The following is a 25,210-nucleotide window of genomic DNA, read 5'->3' as shown; positions in this document are numbered from 1 at the left end:
GTTTACTTCACAGCAAAACCTTCCAAATGCAAGCACCACACCTCAAATCAACTCCAGGACTTTTATCTGCTTAATTGAGAATGACATAACGAAGCGATTGCCCACACCTGTCCATGAAATAGCCTTGGAGTCAATTGTCCAATTACTTTTGGTCCCTTTAAAATCAAGGTGGTACATGTTAAGGAGCTGAAACTCCTAAACCCTTCATCCAATTTTAATGTGGATACCCTCAAATGAAAGCTGAAAGTTTGAACTTCAACTGCATCTGAATTGTTTTGTTTAAAATTTATTGTGGTAATGTCTAGAACCAAAATTAGAAAAATGTTGTCTCTGTCCAAATATATATGGACCTAACTGTATTATATAGGATCACCATCAATATTATATAGGATCACCTCTTCTGTATACATTATATAGGATCACCCCTCCTGTATACATTATATAGGATCTACCCTCTTGCATATATTATATAGCATCACCCCTTCATGTATACATTATATAGGATCACCATCTCTATTATATAGGATCACGCATCCTGTATATATTATATAGGATCACCCCTACTGTGTACTTTATATAGGATCACCCTCTTTTGCATATACAGTATAAGATATAGGATACCCAACTGTATATATTACATAAGATCACCATCAATATAACAAAGGATTATTCCTTCTGTATACATTATATAGGATCATATAAGATTAACCTCCCCTGTATACATCATATAATATCACCCTCCTCCTGTACACATCATATAAGATAACCCTCCTCCTGTACACATCATATAAGATCACCCTCCTCCTGTATACATCATATAAGATCACCCTCCTCCTGTATACATCTTATAAGATCACCCTCCCCCTGTACACATCACATAAGATCACCTTCCTCCTGTACACATCATATAAGATCACCACCTCTTGTACACATCATATAAGATCACCCTCCTCCTGTACACGTCATATAAGATCACCCTCCTCCTGTACACATCATATAAGATCACCCTCCTACTGTACACATCATATAAGATCACCCTCCTCCTGTACACATCATATAAGATCACCACCTCCTGTACACATCACATAAGATCATCCTCCTCCAGTACACATCATATAACATCACCACCTCGTGTACAGATCACATAAGATCACCCTCCTCCTGTACACATCATATAAGATCACCCTCCCCTTGTACACATCATATAAGATCACCCTCCTCCTGTACACATCATATCAGATCACCATCCTGCTGTACGCATCATATAAGATCACACTCCCCCTGTACACATCATATAAGACCACCCTCCTCCTGTACACATCATATAAGATCAACACCTCCTGTACACATCATATAAGATTACCCTCCCCCTGTACACATCATATAAGATCACGACCTCCGGTACACATCATATAAGATCACCACCTCCTGTACACAGCATATAAGAGCATCCTCCTCCTGTACATATCATATAAGAACATCCTCCTACTGTACACATCATATAAGATCACCCCCTCATGTACACATCATATAAGATCACCCTCCCCAATACACATCATATAATATCACCCTCCTCCTGTACACATCATATAAATCACCCTCCTCCTGTATACATCATATAAGATCACCCTACCTCTGTATACATCATATAAGATCACCCTCCTCCTGTACACAACATATAAGATCACCATCCTCTGTACACCTCATATAAGATCCTCCTCCTTCTGCACACATCATAAAAGATCACCACCTCCTGTGCACATCATATAAGATCACCCTCCCCCTGTACACATCATAAAAGATCACCACCTCCTGTCCACGTCATATAAGATCATCCTCCACTGTACACAACATATAAGATCACCCTCCTCCTGTACACATCATATAAGATCACCTCCCCTCTACACATCATATAAGATCACCCTCCCCTGTACACATCATATTAGATCACCCTCCCTCTGTACACATCATATAAGATTACCCTTCTCCTGTACACTTCATATAAGATTACCATCTCCTGTACATATCATATAAGATCACCCTCCCTCTGTACACATCATAAAAGATCACCCCCTCCTGAACACATCATATAAGATCACCTCCTTCTGTGCAGATCAAATAAGATCACCCTCCTCCGGTACACGTCATATAAGATCACCCTCCTGTACACATCATATAAGATCACCCTCCCCCTGTGCACATCATAGAAGATCACCCTTCTCCTCCACACATCATATAAGATCATCCTCCCCCTGTACACATCATATACAATCATCCTCTCCCTGTACACATCATATAGGATCACCCTCCCCCTGTACACATCATATAAGATCACCCTCCTCCTGTACACATCATATACCATCATCCTCTCCCTGTACACTTCATATAGGATCACCCTCACCCTGTTCACATCATATAAGATCACCCTCCCCCTGTACACATCATATAAGATCACCCTCCTGTACACATCATATAAGATCACCCTCCTCCTGTACACATCATATAAGATCATCTTCCTCCTGTACACATCATATAAGATCACCCTCCCCTTGTGCACATCATATAAGATCACCCTCCTCCAGTACACATCATATAAGATCACCCTCCTCCTGTACGCATCATATAAGATCACCCTCCCCCTGTACACATCATATAAGATCACCCTCCTCCTGTACACATCATATAAGATCACCCTCCCACTGTACACATCATATAAGATCACGACCTCCTGTTCACATCATATAAGGTCATCCTCCCCCTGTATACATCATATAAGATCATCCTCCTCCTGTACACATCATATAAGATCACCCTCCCCCTGTACACATCATATAAGATCACCACCTCCTGTACACAACATATAACAGCATCCTCCTCCTGTACATATCATATAAGAACATCCTCCTACTGTACACATCATATAAGATCACCCCCTCATGTACACATCATATAAGATCACCCTGCCCAATACACATCATATAATATCACCCTCCTCCTGTACACATCATATAAATCACCCTCCTCCTGTATACATCATATAAGATCACCCTACCTCTGTATACATCATATAATATCACCCTCCTCCTGTACACATCATATAAGATCATCCTCTCCCTGAACACATCATATGAGATCACCCTCCCCCTGTACACATCATATAAGATCACGCTCCTCCTGTACACATCATATAAGATCATCCTCTCCCTGAACACATCATATAAGATCACCCTCCCCCTGTACACATCATATAAGATCACCCTCCCCTGTACACATCATATAAGATCACTACCCTTGTACACATCATATAAGATCACCCTCCCTTGTTCACATCATATAAGATCACCCTCATCCTGTGCACATCATATAAGATCACCCTCCCCTTGTACACATCATATAAGATCAAGCTCCTCCTGTACACATCATATAGGATCACCCTCCTGTACACATCATATAAGATCACCCTCCCCTTGTACACATCATATAAGATCACCCTCCCCTTGTACACATCATATAAGATCAAGCTCCTCCTGTACACATCATATAGGATCACCCTCCTGTACAAATCATATAAGATCACCCTCCCCTTGTACACATCATATAAGATCACCCTCCCCTTGTACACATCATATAAGATCACCCTCCTCCTGTACACATCATATAGGATCACCCTCCTGTACACATCATATAGGATCACCCTCCTGTACACATCATATAAGATCACCCTCCTCCTGTACACATCATATAAGATCAAGCTCCCCCTGTACACATCATATAAGATCACCTTCCCCCTGTACACATCATGTAAGATCACCTTCCCCTGTACACATCATATAAGATCACCCTCTTCCTGTACACATAATATAAGATCACCCTCCCCCTGTACACATCATAGAAGATCACCCTCCCCCTGTACACATCATATAAGATCACCCTTCTCCTGTACACATCATATAAGATCATCCTCCCCCTGTACACATCATATACGATTATCCTCTCCCTGTACACATCATATAGGATCACCCTCCCCTTGTACACATCATATAAGACCACCCTCCTCCTGTACACATCATATACCATCATCCTCTCCCTGTACACATCATATAGGATCACCCTCCCCCTGTACACATCATATAAGATCACCCTCCTCCCTGTACACATCATATAAGATCACCCTCCTGTACACATCATACAAGATCACCCTCCTCCTGTACACAACACATAAGATCTCACTCCACCTGTACACATCATATAAGATCATCCTCTCCCTGAACACATCATATAAGATCACCCTCCCCCTTTACACATCATATAAGATCACCCTCCACCTGTACACATCATATAAGATTGCCCCCTCCTGTACACATCATATAAGATCTCACTCCACCTGTACACATCATATAAGATCATCCTCTCCCTGTACACATCATATAAGATCACCCTCCCCCTTTACACATCATATAAGATCACCCTCCACCTGTACACATCATATAAGATTGCCCCCTCCTGTACACATCATATAAGATCACCCTCCTCCTGTACAAATCTTATAAGATCATCCTCTCCCTGAACGCATCATATAAGATCACCCTCCCCCTGTACACATCATATAAGATCACCCTCCCCTGTACACATCATATAAGATCACCACCCTTGTACACATCATATAAGATCACCCTCCCTTGTTCACATCATAAAAGATCACTCTCCTCCTGTACACATCATATAAGCTCTCCCTCCCTTGTTCACATCATATAAGATCACCCTCCTCCTGTACGCATCATATAAGATCACCCTCCCCTTGTACACATCATATAAGATCACCCTCCTCCTGTACACATCATATAGTATCACCCTCCTGTACACATCATAAAAGATCACCCTCCCCTTGTACACATCATATAAGATCACCCTCCTCCTGTACACATCATATAGGATCACCCTCCTGTACACATTATATAAGATCACCCTCCTCCTGTACACATCATATAAGATCACCCTCCCTTGTTCACATCATATAAGATCACCCTCCTCCTGTACACATCATATAAGATCACCCTCCCCTGGTACACATCATATAAGATCACCCTCCTCCTGTACACATCATATAGTATCACCCTCCTGTACACATCATATAAGATCACCCTCCCCTGTACACATCATATAAGATCACCCTCCCCCTGTACACATCATATAAGATCACCCTCCTCCTGTACACATCATATAAGATCACCCTCCTCCTGTACACATCATATAAGATCACCCTCCCCCTGTACACATCATATAAGATCACCATCTAGTGTAGACATCATATAAAAATACTCTCCTCAAATACACATCATATAAGATCACCCCCTTCTGTAAACATCTTATAAAATAATCCTACTTCTGTATACTTAATATAAGATAATCTTCCCCCTTAACAAAATATACAGTGGGTACGGAAAGTATTCTGATCCCTTTAAATTTTTCACTCTTTGTTTCATTGCAGCCATTTGGTAAATTCTAAAAAGTTCATTTTTTTTCTCATTAAAGTACACTCTGCACCCCATCTTGACTGAAAAAAACAGAAATATAGAAATTTTTGCAAATTTACTAAAAAAGAAAAACTGAAATATCACATGGTCATAAGTATTCAGACCCTTTGCTCAGTGTTGAGTATAAGCACCCTTTTTAGAATTTACCAAATGGCTGCAATGAAACAAAGAGTGAAAAATTTAAAGGGGTCTGAATACTTTCCGTACCCACTGTATATGATCATCCCCCTCCTGTGCACATCATCTAAAAATACTCTCCTTGTATACACATCATATAGGATCACTTTTCCCCTGTACACATCATATAAGGCCACCTTCCCCCTGTACACATCATATAAGATCAAGCCCGGAAGTACACATTATATAATATCACCCCCTCCTATGCATATCATATATAATCACCCTCCCCTTTATACATAATATATGATCACCCCCTCCTATACACATCATATTAAAATACTTTCCTCATATACACATCATATAAGATCACCTCTCTGTACACATCACATAAGATCATCCTCACCCTTTACACATTATATAGGATCACCCTTCCAATGTACACATTATAAAAGATCACCCTCCCCCTGTACACATCATATAAGATCACCCTCCTCCTGTACACATCATATAGGATCACCGTCCTGTACACATCATATAAGATAACCCTCCCCTTGTACACATCATATAAGATCACCCTCCACTTGTACACATCATATAAGATCACCCTCCTCCTGTACACATCATATAGGATCACCCTCCTGTACACATCATATAAAATTACCCTCCTCCTGTACACATTATATAAGATCACCCTCCCTTGTTCACATCATATAAGATCACCCTCCTCCTGTACACATCATATAAGATCACCCTCCCCTTGTTCACATCATATAAGATCACCCTCCTCCTGTACACATCATATAAGATCACCCTCCCCTTGTACACATCATATAAGATCACCCTCCTCCTGTACACATCATATAGGATCACCCTCCTGTACACATCATATAAGATCACCCTCCCCTGTAAACATCATATAAGATCACCTTCCCCCTGTACACATCATATAAGATCACCTTCCCCCTGTACACATCATATAAGATCACCCTCCTCCTGTACACATCATATAAGATCACCCTCCCCCTGTACACATCATATAAGATCACCATCTTGTGTAGACATCATATAAAAATACTCTCCTCAAATACACATCATATAAGATCACCCCCTCCTGTAAACATCGTATACGATCATCCTACTTCTGTATACTTAATGTAAGATCATCTTCCCCCATAACAAAATATACAGTGGGTATGGAAAGTATTCTGATCCCTTTAAATTTTTCACTCTTTGTTTCATTGCAGCCATTTGGTAAATTCTAAAAAGTTCATTTTTTTTCTCATTAAAGTACACTCTGCACCCCACCTGGACTGAAAAAAAAACAGAAATGTAGAAATTTTTGCAAAGTTACTAAAAAAGAAAAACTGAAATATCACATGGTCATAAGTATTCAGACCCTTTGCTCAGTGTTGAGTATAAGCACCCTTTTTAGAATTTACCAAATGGCTGCAATGAAACAAAGAGTGAAAAATTTAAAGGGGTCTGAATACTTTCCGTACCCACTGTATATGATCATCCCCCTCCTGTGCACATCATCTAAAAATACTCTCCTTGTATACACATCATATAGGATCACTTTTCCCCTGTACACATCATATAAGGCCACCTTCCCCCTGTACACATCATATAAGATCAACCCTGGAAGTACACATTATATAATATCACCCCCTCCTATGCATATCATATATAATCACCCTCCCCTTTATACATAATATATGATCACCCCCTCCTATACACATCATATTAAAATACTTTCCTCATATACACATCATATAAGATCACCTCTCTGTACACATCACATAAGATCATCCTCACCCTTTACATATTATATAGGATCACCCTTCCAATGTACACATTATAAAAGATCACCCTCCTCCTGTACACATCATATAAGATCACCACCTCCTGTACACATCATATAAGACAACCACCTCCTGTACACATCATATAAGATCACCCCCTCTTGTACACATCATATAAGATCACCCCCTCTTGTACACATCATAATATCACCCCCTTCTGTGCAGATCACATAAGATCACCCTCCTCCTGTACATGTCATATAAGATCACTCCCTCCTGTACACTTTATATAAGATCAACCCCCCCCTGTACACATTTTATTTATTTATTTATTTATTTATTTTACTCACTTATATAGGGCCATTAATTCCCCAGAGCTTTACAGACACCATCATCACTGTCCCTAGCGGGGCTCACAATCTACATTCCCTATCAGTATGTCTTTGGAGTGTGGGAGGAAACCAGAGAACCTGGAGGAAACCCACTTAAGCACAGGGAGAACATACAAACTCATTGCAGATGTTGTCCTTGGTGGGATCTGAACCCAGGACCCCAGTGCTGCAAGGCTGCAGTGCTAACCACTGAGCCACCGTGCTGCCCGTATAACATAAGATCATCCTCACCTTATACACATTATAATAGATCACCCGCCACCTGTACACATCAAATAAGATCACCCTCCCCTATACACATCATACATGAACACCCTCCTCCTGTACACCTCATATAAGATCACCCCCTCCTGTACACATTATATAAGATCGCCTCCTCCTTTTCACATTATATAAGATCACCCTCCTCCTGTACACATCATATAAGATCATCCTCCTCCTGTACACATCATATAAGATCGCCTCCTACTGTACACATCCTATAAGATCACTCTCCTCCTGTATACATCATATAAGATCACCACCTCCTGTATACATCATATAAGATCACCCACTCCTGTGCACATCATATAAGATCACCCTCCTCCTGTACACATCATATAAGATCACCACCTCCTGTACACATTATATAAGATCACCCCCTCCTGTACACATTATATAAGATCGCCTCCTCCTTTTCACATTATATAAGATCACCCTCCTCCTGTACACATCATATAAGATCGCCTCCTCCTGTACACATCATATAAGATCACCTTCCTCCTGTACACATCATATAAGATCACTCTCCTCCTGTATACATCATATAAGATCACCACCTCCTGTATACATCATATAAGATCACCCCCTCCTGTTCACATCATATAATATCACCCTCCCCCTGTTCACATCATATAAGATCACCCTCCTCCTGTACACATCTTATAAGATCACCACCTCCTGTTCACATCATATAAGTTCACCCTCCTCCTGTACACATCATATAAGATCACCCTCCCCTGTTCACATCATATAAGATCACCCTCCTCCTGTACACATCATATAAGATCACCCTCATCCTGTACACATCATATAAGATCACCTTCCCCCTGTACACATCATATAAGATCACCCTCCCCTGTTCACATCATATAAGATCACCCTCCTCCTGTACACATCATATAAGATCACCACCTCCTGTATACATCATATAAGTTCACCCTCTTCTGTTCACATCATATAAGATCACCCTCCTCCTGTACACATCTTATAAGATCACCCCCTCCTGTACACATCATATAAGATCACCTTCGCTCTGTACACATCATATAAGATCACCCTCCCCTGTTCACATCTTATAAGATCACCCTCCTCCTGTACACATCATATAAGATCACCACCTCCTGTATACATCATATAAGTTCACCCTCTTCTGTTCACATCATATAAGATCACCCTCCCCCTGTACACATCATATAAGATCACCCCCTCCTGTACACATCATATAAGATCACCCTCCTCCTGTACACACAATATAAGATCACGCTCCTCCTGTACACATCATATAAGATCACCACCTCCTGTACACATCATATAAGATCACCCTCCTCCTGTACACATCATATAAGATCACCACCTCCTGTATACATCATATAAGTTCACCCTCTTCTGTTCACATCATATAAGATCACCCTCCTCCTGTACACATCTTATAAGATCACCCCCTCCTGTACACATCATATAAGATCACCTTCGCTCTGTACACATCATATAAGATCACCCTCCTCCTGTACACACAATATAAGATCACGCTCCTCCTGTACACATCATATAAGATCACCCTCCCCTGTTCACATCATATAAGATCACCCTCCTCCTGTACACATCATATAAGATCACCACCTCCTGTATACATCATATAAGTTCACCCTCTTCTGTTCACATCATATAAGATCACCCTCCTCCTGTACACATCATATAAGATCACCCCCTCCTGTACACACAATATAAGATCACGCTCCTCCTGTACACATCATATAGTATCACCCTCTTCTGTTCACATCATATAAGATCACCCTCCTGTACACATCATATAAGATCACCCTCCTCCTGTACACACAATATAAGATCACGCTCCTCCTGTACACATCATATAAGATCACCACCTCCTGTACACATCATATAAGATCACCCCCTCCTGTCAACATCATATAAGATCACCCTCCTCCTGTACACATCATTTAAGATCACCCTCCTCCTGTACACACCATGTACTATCTTCCTTGCTCTCTTTCTCCTCCTCCTATACCAATAACATAGGACCACCCTCCTTTACGCATCATATAAGATCACTTTCCTCTTGCTCACATCTCGTATAGCCACCACATTTTGCAGGCTGCACCCTCTGCTGCACCTTCTGCTGCACCCTCTGCTGCACCCCCTGCTGCACCCCCTGCTGCACCCTCTGCTGCACCCCCTGCTGCACCCCCTGCTGCACCCTCTGCTGCACCCCCTGCTGCACCCCCTGCTGCACCCTCTGCTGCACCCCCTGCTGCACCCCCTGCTGCACCCTCTGCTGCACCCTCTGCTGCACCCCCTGCGGTACACTCTGCCCTCCACATACTGCTCTATCACTGTATTACTGTGGAAATGTAACATCACCTTTGCTACAAACATCACATGCAATCACCCCGTCCTGCACACATCATGTATATCCTCCTCATTATGTTAGTATATAAGATCTCCCCACTGCTGCACATATCACTCATGAATGATTACTATTTCACGTAGGTACAATATAAGATCACCTCCTAATACACATATGTAACATAAGCTCAGCTCAGTGCTGCCAATATTCCAGAAGTGCACACCGTATAGCGTACGATGCCCCCCAATAATGCACACAATGTACAATCTGCGCTCTACTGTACACATGATACAAGATCACCCTCCTCTGGAATATGGGTAGCATCACCCTGCTACGTTACACATCATGTTCAATCACCCGTGTACTGTACACACAATATATTTATTCATCCTGTGCACTCACACATCTATTGTATATCGTACATATTAACCCTTGCTTAGTGCACATTATGTACGATCATTCCTCATATAAATGTTATAATACCAACTTCCGCTGGTATGTACAGTATGGAAGATTACCCTGCCCTCTTATAGATCCTGTACACTCATCCATCTACTGTACATGTTATACATATTCTCCCTCCACTGTATACTGTATATGACTTAGAGTCATGCTCCACCACTTATATATATGTTCAGATATATACATATATGTATATAGATATACATATCTATGTAACATCACTCCATGCTTGCACACATCATGTATGCTCACATCTGTACTGTTCACATCATATAAAATCACCCTTCTCCTTTACACATTATATAAGGTCACGCACCCCCATCTTGTACACAATCTATATGATTACCCTCCTATTGTACACATCATCTAGAATCGCTTTCCTCCTGTACACATCATATAAGATCACCCTCGTTCTTTGTACATCATATATGATCACCCTCTTTCTTTGTACATGATATAAGATCACCCTCTTGCACACATCATGCACGCTCAATCCTTTATTGTGAACATCATATATGATCACCCCATCGTGTACACATATAGTATCGCTTTCCTTCTGTACACATCATATAAGATCACCCTCATTTTTGGACATCATATAAGATCACCCCCATCTTGTACACATCCGATGTGATCACCCTCATCCTATATGTATCACACATGATCACCCCCTCCTGTACACATGATATAGTATGGCTTTACTCCTGTACACACCATGATGTAAGATCGCCCTCTTGCACACATCATGTATGCTCAATCCTTTACTGTGCACATCATATAGTATCGCTCTCCCCTTGTACACATCATATAGTATCACTCTCCTCCTGTACACATCATATAGTATCGCTCTCCCCCTGTACACATCATATAGTATCGCTCTCCTCCTGTACACATCATATAGTATCGCTCTCCCCCTGTACACATCATATAGTATCGCTCTCCCCCTGTACACATCATATAGTATCACTCTCCCCCTGTACACATCATATAGTATCGCTCTCCTCCTGTACACATCATATAGTATCGCTCTCCTCCTGTACACATCATATAGTATCACTCTCCCCCTGTACACATCATATAGTATCGCTCTCCTCCTGTACACATCATATAGTATCGCTCTCCTCCTGTACACATCATATAGTATCGCTCTCCTCCTGTACACATCATATAGTATCGCTCTCCCCCTGTACACATCATATAGTATCGCTCTCCTCCTGTACACATCATATAGTATCACTCTCCCCCTGTACACATCATATAGTATCACTCTCCTCCTGTACACATCATATAGTATCACTCTCCCCCTGCACACATCATATAGTATCGCTCTCCTCCTGTACACATCATATAGTATCGCTCTCCCCCTGTACACATCATATAGTATCGCTCTCCTCCTGTACACATCATATAGTATCGCTCTCCCCCTGTACACATCATATAGTATCGCTCTCCCCCTGTACACATCATATAGTATCACTCTCCTCCTGTACACATCATATAGTATCGCTCTCCCCCTGTACACATCATATAGTATCGCTCTCCTCCTGTACACATCATATAGTATCGCTCTCCCCCTGTACACATCATATAGTATCGCTCTCCTCCTGTACACATCATATAGTATCACTCTCCTCCTGTACACATCATATAGTATCGCTCTCCTCCTGTACACATCATATAGTATCGCTCTCCCCCTGTACACATCATATAGTATCGCTCTCCCCCTGTACACATCATATAGTATCACTCTCCCCCTGTACACATCATATAGTATCGCTCTCCTCCTGTACACATCATATAGTATCACTCTCCCCCTGTACACATCATATAGTATCACTCTCCCCCTGTACACATCATATAGTATCGCTCTCCCCCTGTACACATCATATAGTATCGCTCTCCTCCTGTACACATCATATAGTATCGCTCTCCTCCTGTACACATCATATAGTATCGCTCTCCTCCTGTACACATCATATAGTATCGCTCTCCTCCTGTACACATCATATAGTATCGCTCTCCTCCTGTACACATCATATAGTATCGCTCTCCTCCTGTACACATCATATAGTATCACTCTCCCCCTGTACACATCATATAGTATCACTCTCCCCCTGTACACATCATATAGTATCACTCTCCTCCTGTACACATCATATAGTATCACTCTCCCCCTGTACACATCATATAGTATCGCTCTCCTCCTGTACACATCATATAGTATCGCTCTCCTCCTGTACACATCATATAGTATCGCTCTCCTCCTGTACACATCATATAGTATCGCTCTCCTCCTGTACACATCATATAGTATCGCTCTCCTCCTGTACACATCATATAGTATCACTCTCCCCCTGTACACATCATATAGTATCGCTCTCCTCCTGTACACATCATATAGTATCGCTCTCCCCCTGTACACATCATATAGTATCGCTCTCCTCCTGTAGACATCATATAGTATCACTCTCCTCCTGTACACATCATATAGTATCGCTCTCCTCCTGTACACATCATATAGTATCACTCTCCCCCTGTACACATCATATAGTATCACTCTCCTCCTGTACACATCATATAGTATCGCTCTCCTCCTGTACACATCATATAGTATCGCTCTCCTCCTGTACACATCATATAGTATCGCTCTCCCCCTGTACACATCATATAGTATCACTCTCCTCCTGTACACATCATATAGTATCGCTCTCCTCCTGTACACATCATATAGTATCGCTCTCCTCCTGTACACATCATATAGTATCGTTCTCTTTCTGTACACATCATAAAGTTCACCCTCTTTCTTTGTACATGATATAAGCTCACCCTCTTGCACACATCAGGTACGCTCACCCCTGTACTGTAAACATCCTGTCAGATCCCCCTCCTCCTGCCTCCACCACCGCAGCTGTAGATAGTAACATAACCCTTTAACCACCACGTCTCAGCTCGAACAATGATTCCCCATGATTCCCTGTCCATTTGTGAGCTGTTCCTCCCTTTCCTAAATCCCAGAGCCATTCTCTTTCACAACCTTCTGTTAATCCTTTCAAGTCCACAGCTCGGAGCAGAAGCGCCCCTCTCCCGTAACCTGTGGTTAAATTAACCCTCTTAGCTCCCTGCCTTCTTCTCAGCCTCCCTACCGTTCTCTTTCATTTCTCGCCTTCCCTCGGTAATGCTTAACCCATGCCTTCCTTCCTTCTTTCCTTGCATTTTTCCCCTTCCCTGTGCTTAACCCTTCTCTTTCTGCTATCCTCTCAACACTAAGCCCTTGATCTACTTTGTTCTGACCAAAGATTAACTATTTACATTCTGCATCCTGCACTCATTGTATAGGCAGTTTTGCAATTTTGTAACTACACGCTGTTCCTCCCGTCATGTCTCCCATCCAATGATTGCCTCCTTTAAAACCTTCCTTCACATCTATATGTAATGCTAATATAATAGGTATTTAATTTAAGCCACCGCTCCTGCCTTTTAACCCTTCACTGCCATCATTAAATCGCCCTTACCCTTTCTTATATATTCAATATTCACCGGTGTATGAAATATTTACCTCGTAACTGTGATGAAAAGAGATTTACATCCATCCGAGTTCAACATTTCATATCTAACCTCCCCCTGATAAATATATACATTGTATCTGTATGATTACACATAATACATATCGAGAAGAGCTGAATTTGTCATTTCCCGGGAATACATTCTATACCCATCATCGGAAATCAAATACATCATGTCATATGTGTAATATGTATAATATATAGAAAAAAGAGAATCACCGACTGTGACAATAGCAACACAAAACACACAAACACACAAATCAGATCTACCAATTTATAGACAACACAGAACATCATAGAGGTCTGATGAATACTTAGAGTTGTCTAAGCGCCGTTTCCAGCCCTTGGCTGAGCTCTGTTGTTCGGGCAGGATAGTAGAGACAGAAAAATTCACGCTTAGACTCCGGCTTCTCTTTATTATATGATCAGAAAAAAAAAAAGAAGGAAAAAAGAAAAAAAGGTAGATAGAAATCTCCACGAGCTGTGATGAATAATGCTAAAAAAAAAGAGGATTAATAATAATTTTGCAAAAAAAAAAGCAAAACAAAAGATGAAAAATAAGAGAGGATGTTAGGAGAGAATCGTGCAGTAAAATGCAGGGATGCTTGGCCCCCTGCTCACTGGGCACAATGGAGATTGACTAGCTTATATTTCTGAGTAGGGGCTGCTTGGAAGGTACCACTGAGCCCGGGCTGACAGGCTCGCTCTGCTGTGTGCCTAAGAGAAAGAACACACACAAACCCCACACCCACCCCCCCTCAGTCTGCCGGGGAGTTGAGCCGGCCCTGCCTGTTTAAACGGAAAGGACACAGATCCTGTCTGTTCAATGTATAAAAAAAAAGCCCGATCAGAGCAGGGAGAGAGAGGGGGAGACAGAGAGTGTGTATGTGTGCGAGAGAGAGAAACACCGTGTTACAGAGAGAAAAGCCAACAGGATCCTCTATGTATATAAAGATGGCCACGTTAGCTAACGGACAAGCAGACAATAGCAGCCTGAACAGCAATCACAGCAACCCAAACACCAACGGGCACATGAACGGATTAAACCACAGTCCCGGGAGCACTTCCACCATCCCTATGAAGGATCACGATGCCATCAAGCTCTTCATTGGGCAGATCCCCCGCAATCTGGACGAAAAGGACCTGAAGCCTCTGTTTGAGGAGTTCGGCAAGATCTACGAGCTGACAGTACTGAAGGACAGGTTCACTGGAATGCACAAAGGTCAGCTGCCTGCTTAACTTTTCTGCCGGCGCATGTGGGGAGGGCTGGCTAGGATGGGGCGCTTTGCAGTTTTGGTAGAGAACATTGTTAGGAGTGGGCGAAGATCTGTCCACTCAACTGCCTGCTGCTTATCCCTTTAACTTTGCGACTGCACATCTGGGTAAGGCATAGGGACAGGAGCTGTCCACTCAGCCTAGTGATGAACTAGGAGAAAGGAGCTGCCCACTCAGCCTGGTGCTGAACTAAGGGAAAGGAGCTGTACACTCAGCCTAGTGCTGAACTAGGGGAAACGAGCTGTCCACTCAGCCTGGTGCTGAACTAAGGGAAAGGAGCTGTCCACTCAGCCTAGTACTGAACTAAGGGAAAGGAGCTGTTCACTCAGCCAAGTGCTGAACTAAGGGAAATGAGCTGTCCACTTAGCTTAGTGCTGAACTAAGGGAAAGGAGCTGTCCACTCAGCCAAGTGCTGAACCAGGGAAAGGAGCTGTCCACTCAGCCTGGTGCTGAACTAAGGGAAAGGAGCTGTCCGCTTAACCTAGTGCTGAACTAAGGGAAAGGATCAGTATACTTAGCCTGGTGCTGAACAGAGGACAATGAGTTGTCCAGATGAACGGGCAGCCTTTAAGTTCTCTTTTAACTTTGTTACTCCACATCTGGAAACAGCAGTAGATGGAAATGATCTGTCAGTTGAGCCACTATTCAATGATAGGCTTAAATATCTTTTTACTCCATGACTAGGGAAAGGAGCTGCCAACTCAGCCTAGTGCTTTACTGAGGGAAAGGAGCTCTCTACTCAGCCTACTGCTGAACTGAGGGAAAGGAGCTGGCCACCCTTCCTGGTGCTCAGCTGAGGGAAAGGAGTTGTCTATTCAGTCTATTGCTGTACTGAGGGAAAGGATCTACTGAGTGTATTAAGCCGAGTGCTGAATTGAGGGAAAGGAGCTGTCCACCCATCCTGGTGCTAAACTGAGTGAAAGGAGCTGTCTACTCAGTCTAGTGCTGAATTGAAGAAAAGGAGCTGTCAACTCAGCCTAGTCCTGAACTGAGGAGGGAAAGGAGCTGTCCACTCATCCTAGTCCTGAACTAAGGAGCGAAAGGAGCAGTCCACTCAGCCTAGTCCTTAACTGAGGAGGGAAAGGAGCGGTCCACTCAGCCTAGTCCTGAACTGAGGAGGGAAAGGAGCTGTCCACTCAGCCTAGCCCTGAACTGAGGAGGGAAAGGAGCTGTCCTCTCAGCCTAGCCCTAAACTGAGGAGGGAAAGGAGCTGTCCACTCAGCCTAGCCCTAAACTGAGGAGGGAAAGGAGCTGTCCACTCAGCCTAGTCCTGAACTGAGGAGGGAAAGGAGCGGTCCACTCAGCCTAGCCCTAAACTGAAGAAGGAAATGAGCTGTCCACTCAGCCTAGTCCTGAACTGAGGAGGGAAAGGAGCTGTCCACTCAGCCTAGCCCTAAACTGAGGAGGGAAAGGAGCTGTCCACTCAGCCTAGTCCTGAACTGAGGAGGGAAAGGAGCGGTCCACTAAGCCTAGCCCTAAACTGAAGAAGGAAATGAGCTGTCCACTCAGCCTAGTCCTGAACTGAGGAGGGAAAGGAGTGGTCCACTCAGCCTAGCCCTAAACTGAGGAGGGAAATGAGTTGTCCACTCAGCCTAGTCCTGAACTGAGGAGGGAAAGGAGCTGTCCACTCAGCCTAGTCCTGAACTGAGGAGGGAAAGGAGCAGTCCACTCAGCCTAGCCCTGAACTGAGGAGGAAAATGAGCTGTCCACTCAGCCTAGTCCTGAACTGAGGAGGGAAATGAGCTGTCCACTCAGCCTAGCCCTAAACTGAGGTGGGAAAAGAGCTGTCCACTCAGCCTAGCCCTAAACTGAGGAGGGAAAGGAGCTGTCCACTCAGCCCATTCCAAACTGAGGAGGGAAAGGAGCCGTGCACTCAGCCTGGTGCTGAACAGAGGATAAGGAGTTGTCCAGATGAACGGGCAGCCTTTAAATCCTCTTTTTACTTTGTGACTGCACATCTGGAAACAGCAATAGATGGAAAAAATCTGTTAGTAGAGCCACTATATAACGACAGGCTTAATTCTCTTTTTTAACTCCATGACTGCACATCTGGGAAGGAGATAGACAGAGAGGTGGCTGTCCATGATATTAAATAAAAAATGCAGTATATTAAATTCTGTCCTTTTATATGCTCTCAGAAATAAATATGAAAAATTAATGGTGCTTACGTTATTTAATTTATCAAGCAAGAATATGTGAAATAAACTATGGAGTCATATATTGAGATGCATATTATAAAAGAAATCTTGAAATCCCGACAGGGAAAAGCCCCTTCATTTAGTCACTTATCCACTAGCTTAGGCAAAGCGACTGTCCATAGAAGCTGTGCTGCTGAACCGGCGCCTTTAACTTTGTGCTGCACATCTGGCAAGCCGAGTGAGAGGGAGCTGAAAAGCAGAGCGAGAACAAGGCTCCATGCCACCTCCCAGACGCAAGCTCTACACAAAAGAATATACATTTCTATAAATTCTTTGAACGGTAGAAGAAAAATGATATAGACGAAGTCCTATTTCGCACTCATGCAGATACCATGCTCCCTTTTTTTCTGGGCAAAAACCACTATAATGTAAACTTTGCTTGGTTGTACCAAGCATCTTATGATACAAGAGAATACATGGGTCGGTTCAATCACCGGCTACTGCTCCCCCAATGTTCAATTGGAGCATAAATGCAATGATGTTACAAAATGATTATTCTACAGATCTGAATTATCTTGGACTGAAAGGGAAAGAAATTACATCAGGAAATGATGTAGATGACAATTATATTGTCATATTAACAAGAAAAAAAGAAACATTATTGCATTATGTTGGAAGAAGAAGCCTGTCAGTCATGTGGTATGAAGAGCAATAAAAGCTTGCCATGTGGCAATTGTTACCTGCCGCTCGGCAGTGTTTGAGAGCAACTGGGATCCAGATATACCATAAAATAGTGGGGTACAAAAAAACCCTTAAAATTGGGATTTGATATAACGTGGTGGTCTCTACCCAGATAAGAAAGTCAACTACTGCAAGTTAATGCTGTCTCCAAGATGAATTGTCATGAGATCCGTCAAAGCAGCATTAGCATTTGAGCCTGAAGAATTTCCCAGTTTAATCATCAAAAGGCAACATTTTACGTCCGAACACGGACAAACATCCTGCGATTAAAGCATTTCCAGGCAGTCGGACATTTTTAGAAAAAAAAAAAGGAAGTAAATAAAACATCGTATCGTTCCTATTAGAGAAAGTAACACACCCTACTGTTCATGACGATAGAGTTTCTTATTCTTCAGATTCCAAATATATTATTCGCTCGTCAAAAATAAATGGGGCCGACGAGTCGAGTAGATGCATGGATACATCTTTTGGAGTAAATACAGAATTTTCAGATTTGCCCTTTGTATTTAGGTAACTATCTAAAAAGCCAATGGAGGAGAGATTAAACAGAATAGAATATAACACTATTCAAGGGTTAACGTTGCCAGATTGATGCATGTTGTAGCCTTTGGTAGAAAAAGAAAGCTCCTTAGGATTTCATGGTATAAGTGAAACAATACCCGATACCTTACACAGTGCTTTATCCAAAGGCTTTGCCTAGATTGAAAACAGTTCAAACTCTTATTACTCATTCTGGGGTATATCTGATTTATTAGCTAATCCTGATAAAAATGTGCCTCTGGCAAGCAGAAAAAATTACTTGCTTGCCCTTGGTGATTAATTGTTGCGAGGTCTAAGCATGACAACTGTGTGAAGAATGAGACTTGTTTTTGGCTTCCAGTCTTTTTATTTTTTGACCGGCTACATACAGTAGGAAAAAAAAAAGTATCAACTCAATGGTCTTTTTTTTTCTTCTCCATGGGTGAGATGCTCTTAGCGAAATCTTTCACCTTCCTTGATTTTCTATGTGCATTAGATATCTTAAAATAGAGCAATTCAACTTCTTTGTGTTAAGGCTCAAAAGCATTGTTCCTCATCGGATATAGTAATGGAAAAGGCTATATATTTAATGCTGTTCAATATTGATTCATAGCCTGCTAATTAGCTGGTGATATATTCTTGAGGAGGCACCTCGGAGACAGCAGATAGTCCAAATCTACCAATTAATACCGTCACAGAGTGCATTAAAGAGTTTAGGGAGTTGAGTTTATTTATTGTGAATGACTACAGAGGGAGCTTTAAATAGGGATTAACCCATGCCACCCTATAGACGGAAGGAACATAATTCTAGAGCAGGTCCTAACATTGACTTTGAGACGGAAACGTTGGGTATATCGAAGTACTACTCTTCTCAAATGTTGTTGACCATGATCTATGAAAATGATGGAAGAAAAGGTTAAAATGAAGATTTTTTTCTTGGGGAAGGGTGGGGGGATCATTCCCAAAGATGAATGTTAAGTGATGGGTCTTGCCCTTCATTTGTGTTTCTTCAATTAAAAATTCATCAAATGTAATTTTTTTTTAATTAGAGTTGACCTGTTCAGGCTTGAGAAGGTTCCTTCCAAAATTCTGTACTTTGCTCATTATCACGCCGGTCAAAGCTTGTGATTTGTTTTCTGTCCCCCCCCCCTATGATAAATAGGCGACGACCCACCCACAGATGCAGTTAGCTAATGACAGTTAAACCACTGAACGATTCATTCATAACTTCACGCTCGTGTGATACGTCTCTCTCTTTCTTTCTCCTCGTGCGCTTAGAAACTGACTTCTGAGAGACCTAAATGTTACTGCTCTCTGGGCAGCCATATACCGATGCATTATCTTTAAAGTTATTCAAAAGGCAATTCCAAATGGTATTTAGTATAATAATTTTCAATTATAGTAATCTAAATATAGGACCTTCACAATAGGCAGAGTCAGGTTTTATTGCTGATACGTGCTTTAAAGCTAGGCCTGTAATGTATAACAATCAAAAGATCCAGCAGACATCTGCCATAGTTATCTTTATCCTGTCAGCAGAACTGTTCCGTATCTGCATGTACAACTTGTAACTCAATGGCACAAAAATGTAGAAAACCCAAGCTCATCATGTTCTGTAGTCATTGGCAGCTTGGGTCATACTCCTTTCAATACATATGTAGTTAATATTCTATTGTACAGAAAAGGATGGAGAACAGGACTTTGTTTTTCAAGTCTAAGAGATTGCACACAATCATTCCTCCAACCCAAAAATTTTTCCCAATGCAAGGCTAGCTTTTCATGTTGGTCTTCGTAAATCCTAATATGAATATTTCTTGGCCCCTTTGTGAATAATTTATTGGTACCTAGTCTTTGATTGGCATTTTGACCATCTTTGGAAGAACTTAGGACAGTAACCTTAGCATTCTGGAGTGAAGTTCTATGCCAGAATAAGTAATTTAAAGACTTTTTTCTTTTCCCCAAAAATGTTTCGTTTTGACAATTATACCTTGATTCACGTAGAACTACAGAGGCATAAGAGCCGACCAATGCAATGCTCAAAGAAATTAAATCACAGCAGAACAAAGGAGAGGTATACAAGGACACCAAATAGAATTTAAGAGCAAAGCATTTACTAGATTTGGTTCAATTGAGTAGTAAACCATCATATGACATCACGACGGAGATCTCGATTGAAGTCAATTCTGATCTAATTTCCAAATATTTTCTCATGGAGCCTCGGATATTGATTTAATGATTCAAAAAATGGAAGGTTTACACTAGAAAACACATCTACCCAAGTGGTGCATGTTGAAGCTGCCTAGTAAACGGTGTGACTCATAGCATATTTCTTGGAAGTAGAATTTTTGAAATTGGTAATCTGCCATCTATGATGTGTTGGTTGTTGCTGTTGTTTTTTTAGGTTTTTTTATATTACCCTTAAAAAGTTCATACCACTATACTTATTTATTTTCTTTTTTACTATTTTTTCTTTTAACTTTGAGTGCTGAAAGTATTTTCAAAAATACAAGCCTTGTAATCCCGGAAACTATTTTCGGTTTGCTCTAGGAATCTTAACTGGCCCACATACAATGGCCATTGTCTCTTACGAATCTTACAACGATGACCTCTAGATAATTAATGAAGGGTCAGTATTTGGGGGCGGTGGGTGGGGGTGGTATCATGGGGGCTGACTATTTCATTAGGAATAGAACTTGTCTAAAAATTCCACTGACCTTTATCTCAGTACATTGATGTGGACAGATGCAAACTAACTACATTGCTGTTTCACTGCAATAATGTGTAGCAGCAATGACTGTAGTAAAAAGTAGCTAAAAAAAAAAGCTAATAATCACACAAAAGTTTTTATCATGCTAATGAAATGAGAAGATACTTGGGTTATATGTCAATTATATTGCTTTTTTGATTTCACGATATTAAATCCTTTAAACGGATCGAAGGTAAAAATGAGTATTCTATATATTTTTTTATTCCATCAATGTATTTTTGCAGTGCATGTAATCATTTTGCATTATGAACTATTTTTCTTGAATGTTATTGGCTGGAAAGCTTCTGCAACCACCACAGGGTGGCATTTTGTAAAAAAAAAAAAAAAAAAATCTGCAAAGCTTCTATAGACACCATAGTTGAATAGACAAGGAATGCGCTTGATGATTTTTTTGGTATGAATGGATTTATAAAACAAAATAATAAAAAAAAAATAACCATGGGTTTACTTTGGTCTGGCCATTTTGGATAGTCTTATTAATGTATCAATGCTTGGATTGCATTCAGGTTTTTTTTTATGACCCTAAAAAGTTGAGCCCAGCCTTTAACAGCAACAAGTGAAATATCAATGTATCTAGTATGTTATTTAAAATATATATATATAAATATATAGACATACATATACATATATATGTATATATATATATATAATAAAAAAAGGATATAAAAAATGTATCAAATATATAAAATAAATAATAATGTATCTACTTGGTTCTTTTTTCGATCATTTTTTTATTTAAAAAGAAAACACTTATTTTTATATGTACGTAAACAACCAACTAGTCATTTCCATAAGTAATGAAAATTAATAAATATATAAATAAATAAATAAAAATCTTAATATACTTTTTAGAACATTGGAAGATTTTTTTCATGACTTTTATAGTAATTATTATTAATATTTACACAGTGATCACGACTTTGGTATGCGGGCCTAGAAATTTAACCTTGAAATCAAGACCTTGCTCCAATACGGTGGGTGGGAGTTCAGGAAGAATGGCTCACATAGCGTAAAGATGCAGTGTAGCATCTGTGTAGGGTGCACATCTCTCATACCTTTCCCCCTGCTAAATGAAGCTTGTCAAAAGATATATTGCAATCCGTATTTTTTTTTTTTCAAGCCCCTATCGAAGACGTCGTGCTTGGGAATGTGATAGATTCTAAAGGGGTCACAGCTTCATGTTAACAATAGCGAAAATGAAGGTTACAAGACTAGGATGTTTCAAGGTTAGGAAATTTCATACAACTGAAATGGCAAGGAACACTTAATAATAAGTATATCAATACTCCTTTAAGTGTTATGACAGCTATGCAGTGTACAGGCTGCAGCAGTCCCACAGACAGTTCATACTACACATGTACATTATTAATGTCGTCAATATACTGGTTGGTCAATACAGGCCAGGAGGACATCAAACTGGGTCTAAAGTTTCTGCCATGAGATGCAGAATGGTTTTTATTTTTTAAATACAAGGCATTTACATGTCCTTTAATGTATTAAGAGCCTGGTGCTATAACACCGAGACTTAGTATATAGACAAACAGAGAAGTAAAAATCATAAAACCTTCGGAAACCTGACACCTACAGGTCATAGTAATAAAGCTGAAAACTCCATAATATACTCAGTTAATTCATAAAAACCGGCGGTAACGTGACTTCTTTTCAGTTTTTAATTTTCTTAGACCGACTGAATGATTATACGGAAGGCATAAACTTAGGTAATAATCAGAGTTCACCAAATATTTTTTATATATATATATATATATATATATATATAGATATAGATATAGATATAGATATTAATTCATTCATTTTTTGTGTGTTTTTTTAATATTTAGAGCTTTTTTTTCTTTTAGATTTTAGGTTTTACGCTCCAAAACAGTTTTCATTGACCTTTGCATAGAGCGTGTTAAACTTTTACTCTATTTTACCCTTTATTGCAAAACTGTTCTACTTTCCAGAGCTGAACTCGGAGATGTCGCACATTTAAAAACTTAACTTAAGATGCTAACAAGTTTTATCAAGAAAAATGATTTTATTTTTGGCATACGGTGATATTGCGGCTCTCCTTTTTACTTTGGGCATTCAAGAATTTTTTTTTCTTTGTTTGCAGTCTGTATAGAGTCTTTTATTAAAATATTAATATCAAGAAGACTTTTTGCAAGAAAAACACAGACTCCCTAACTCAATAACTAAATAAATGTAATAATAAAATAAAAAAATGTATACATGTATATAGTCAAAATGTATATATATATATATTTTTTTAAATTTACACATATATATGTATATATAGCTACGTATATACAAAGGGAAAAGGCAGCACACCATATTCCAAAAAAATGATAGTTTATTGACACATCATGCCAGGGATATATATATATATGTGTGTGTGTTTATACATATATGTATTTTTTTCTTTTATTATTACGTCCATTTCATTAACAAGATATCTACGTGTATATATATATATATATATATATATATATATATATACATATACACACATGTATATATATTTATACATATAAATATGTGTATATATATCTACACATATATATACAGTATGTACATCTATATATATATATATATATATATATATATACATATATAAATAGATATATCTATATATATACATATATAGATGTGTATATGTATATATATATATATATATATATATATATAGATATATATATATATATAGATAGATATAGATGTATATATGCATACTTTTTATATTCACTTAGTCATTAAGTTATAAGGCCTGAAGTTTTCTTGCATAGTTTTGTTGTAATGAATTATATATATACATATATATATATATATATATATATATATATATATATATATATATACATACACACACACATATATATTAATGAATAGTAATAGTATTAATACTAATAACTTATGCATTAATCTTGTTTTTCATGTGCTGGAATTATTTCATTATTTGCCTCGGACTAGACTAATTTCTTACCATTCTGCAAAAAAAAATAAAAGTTAATGGTTTTTGGTTAATGTTTCATGCGTATGAAGGAGATAATAAGTTTTGATTAGGAGCCCTACTGTAGGTGGGTATTTCTGTACACAGCCACATGCAACATGTTGGCACTAATAATAATAATAATAATAATAATAATGATAATAACAATGATAATGATAATAACATTAAAAGAGAACAAAAAATGAAAAATTATTACTAATAAGAGCCTTGATTTATTTTTTTTTATTATAGTAGTAAAGAATAGGTTATTATTTTTTTTACTTT

General features: G+C 39.9%; 1 protein-coding gene across 11 annotated transcripts in view; it reads left to right on the top strand.

Moving 5' to 3' along the window:
• Positions 1–15,240: 15,240 nt before the first annotated feature.
• Positions 15,241–25,210, top strand: part of CELF4 (CUGBP Elav-like family member 4) — a 1,491,885-nt gene continuing 1,481,915 nt past the window's right edge. For 5 of the 11 annotated variants that reach the window (XM_073680447.1, XM_073680442.1, XM_073680439.1 and 2 more), the window contains exon 1: positions 15,243–15,721. In XM_073680447.1, coding sequence (XP_073536548.1) covers positions 15,385–15,721 — 337 coding nt within the window. In that variant the 5' untranslated portion in view covers positions 15,243–15,384. Of the gene's footprint in view, positions 15,722–25,210 lie in introns of all 11 variants that reach the window. The other 6 variants (XM_073680446.1, XM_073680445.1, XM_073680444.1 and 3 more) reach the window with 3 other exon arrangements.

This window comes from Phyllobates terribilis, unplaced genomic scaffold (genome assembly GCF_046119375.1).
Source record: "Phyllobates terribilis strain yellow unplaced genomic scaffold, ASM4611937v1 Scaffold_1__5_contigs__length_1240528914, whole genome shotgun sequence".
NCBI classification, from domain to species: Eukaryota; Metazoa; Chordata; class Amphibia; order Anura; family Dendrobatidae; genus Phyllobates; species Phyllobates terribilis.
This window is presented reverse-complemented; position numbering and strand designations above follow the sequence as displayed.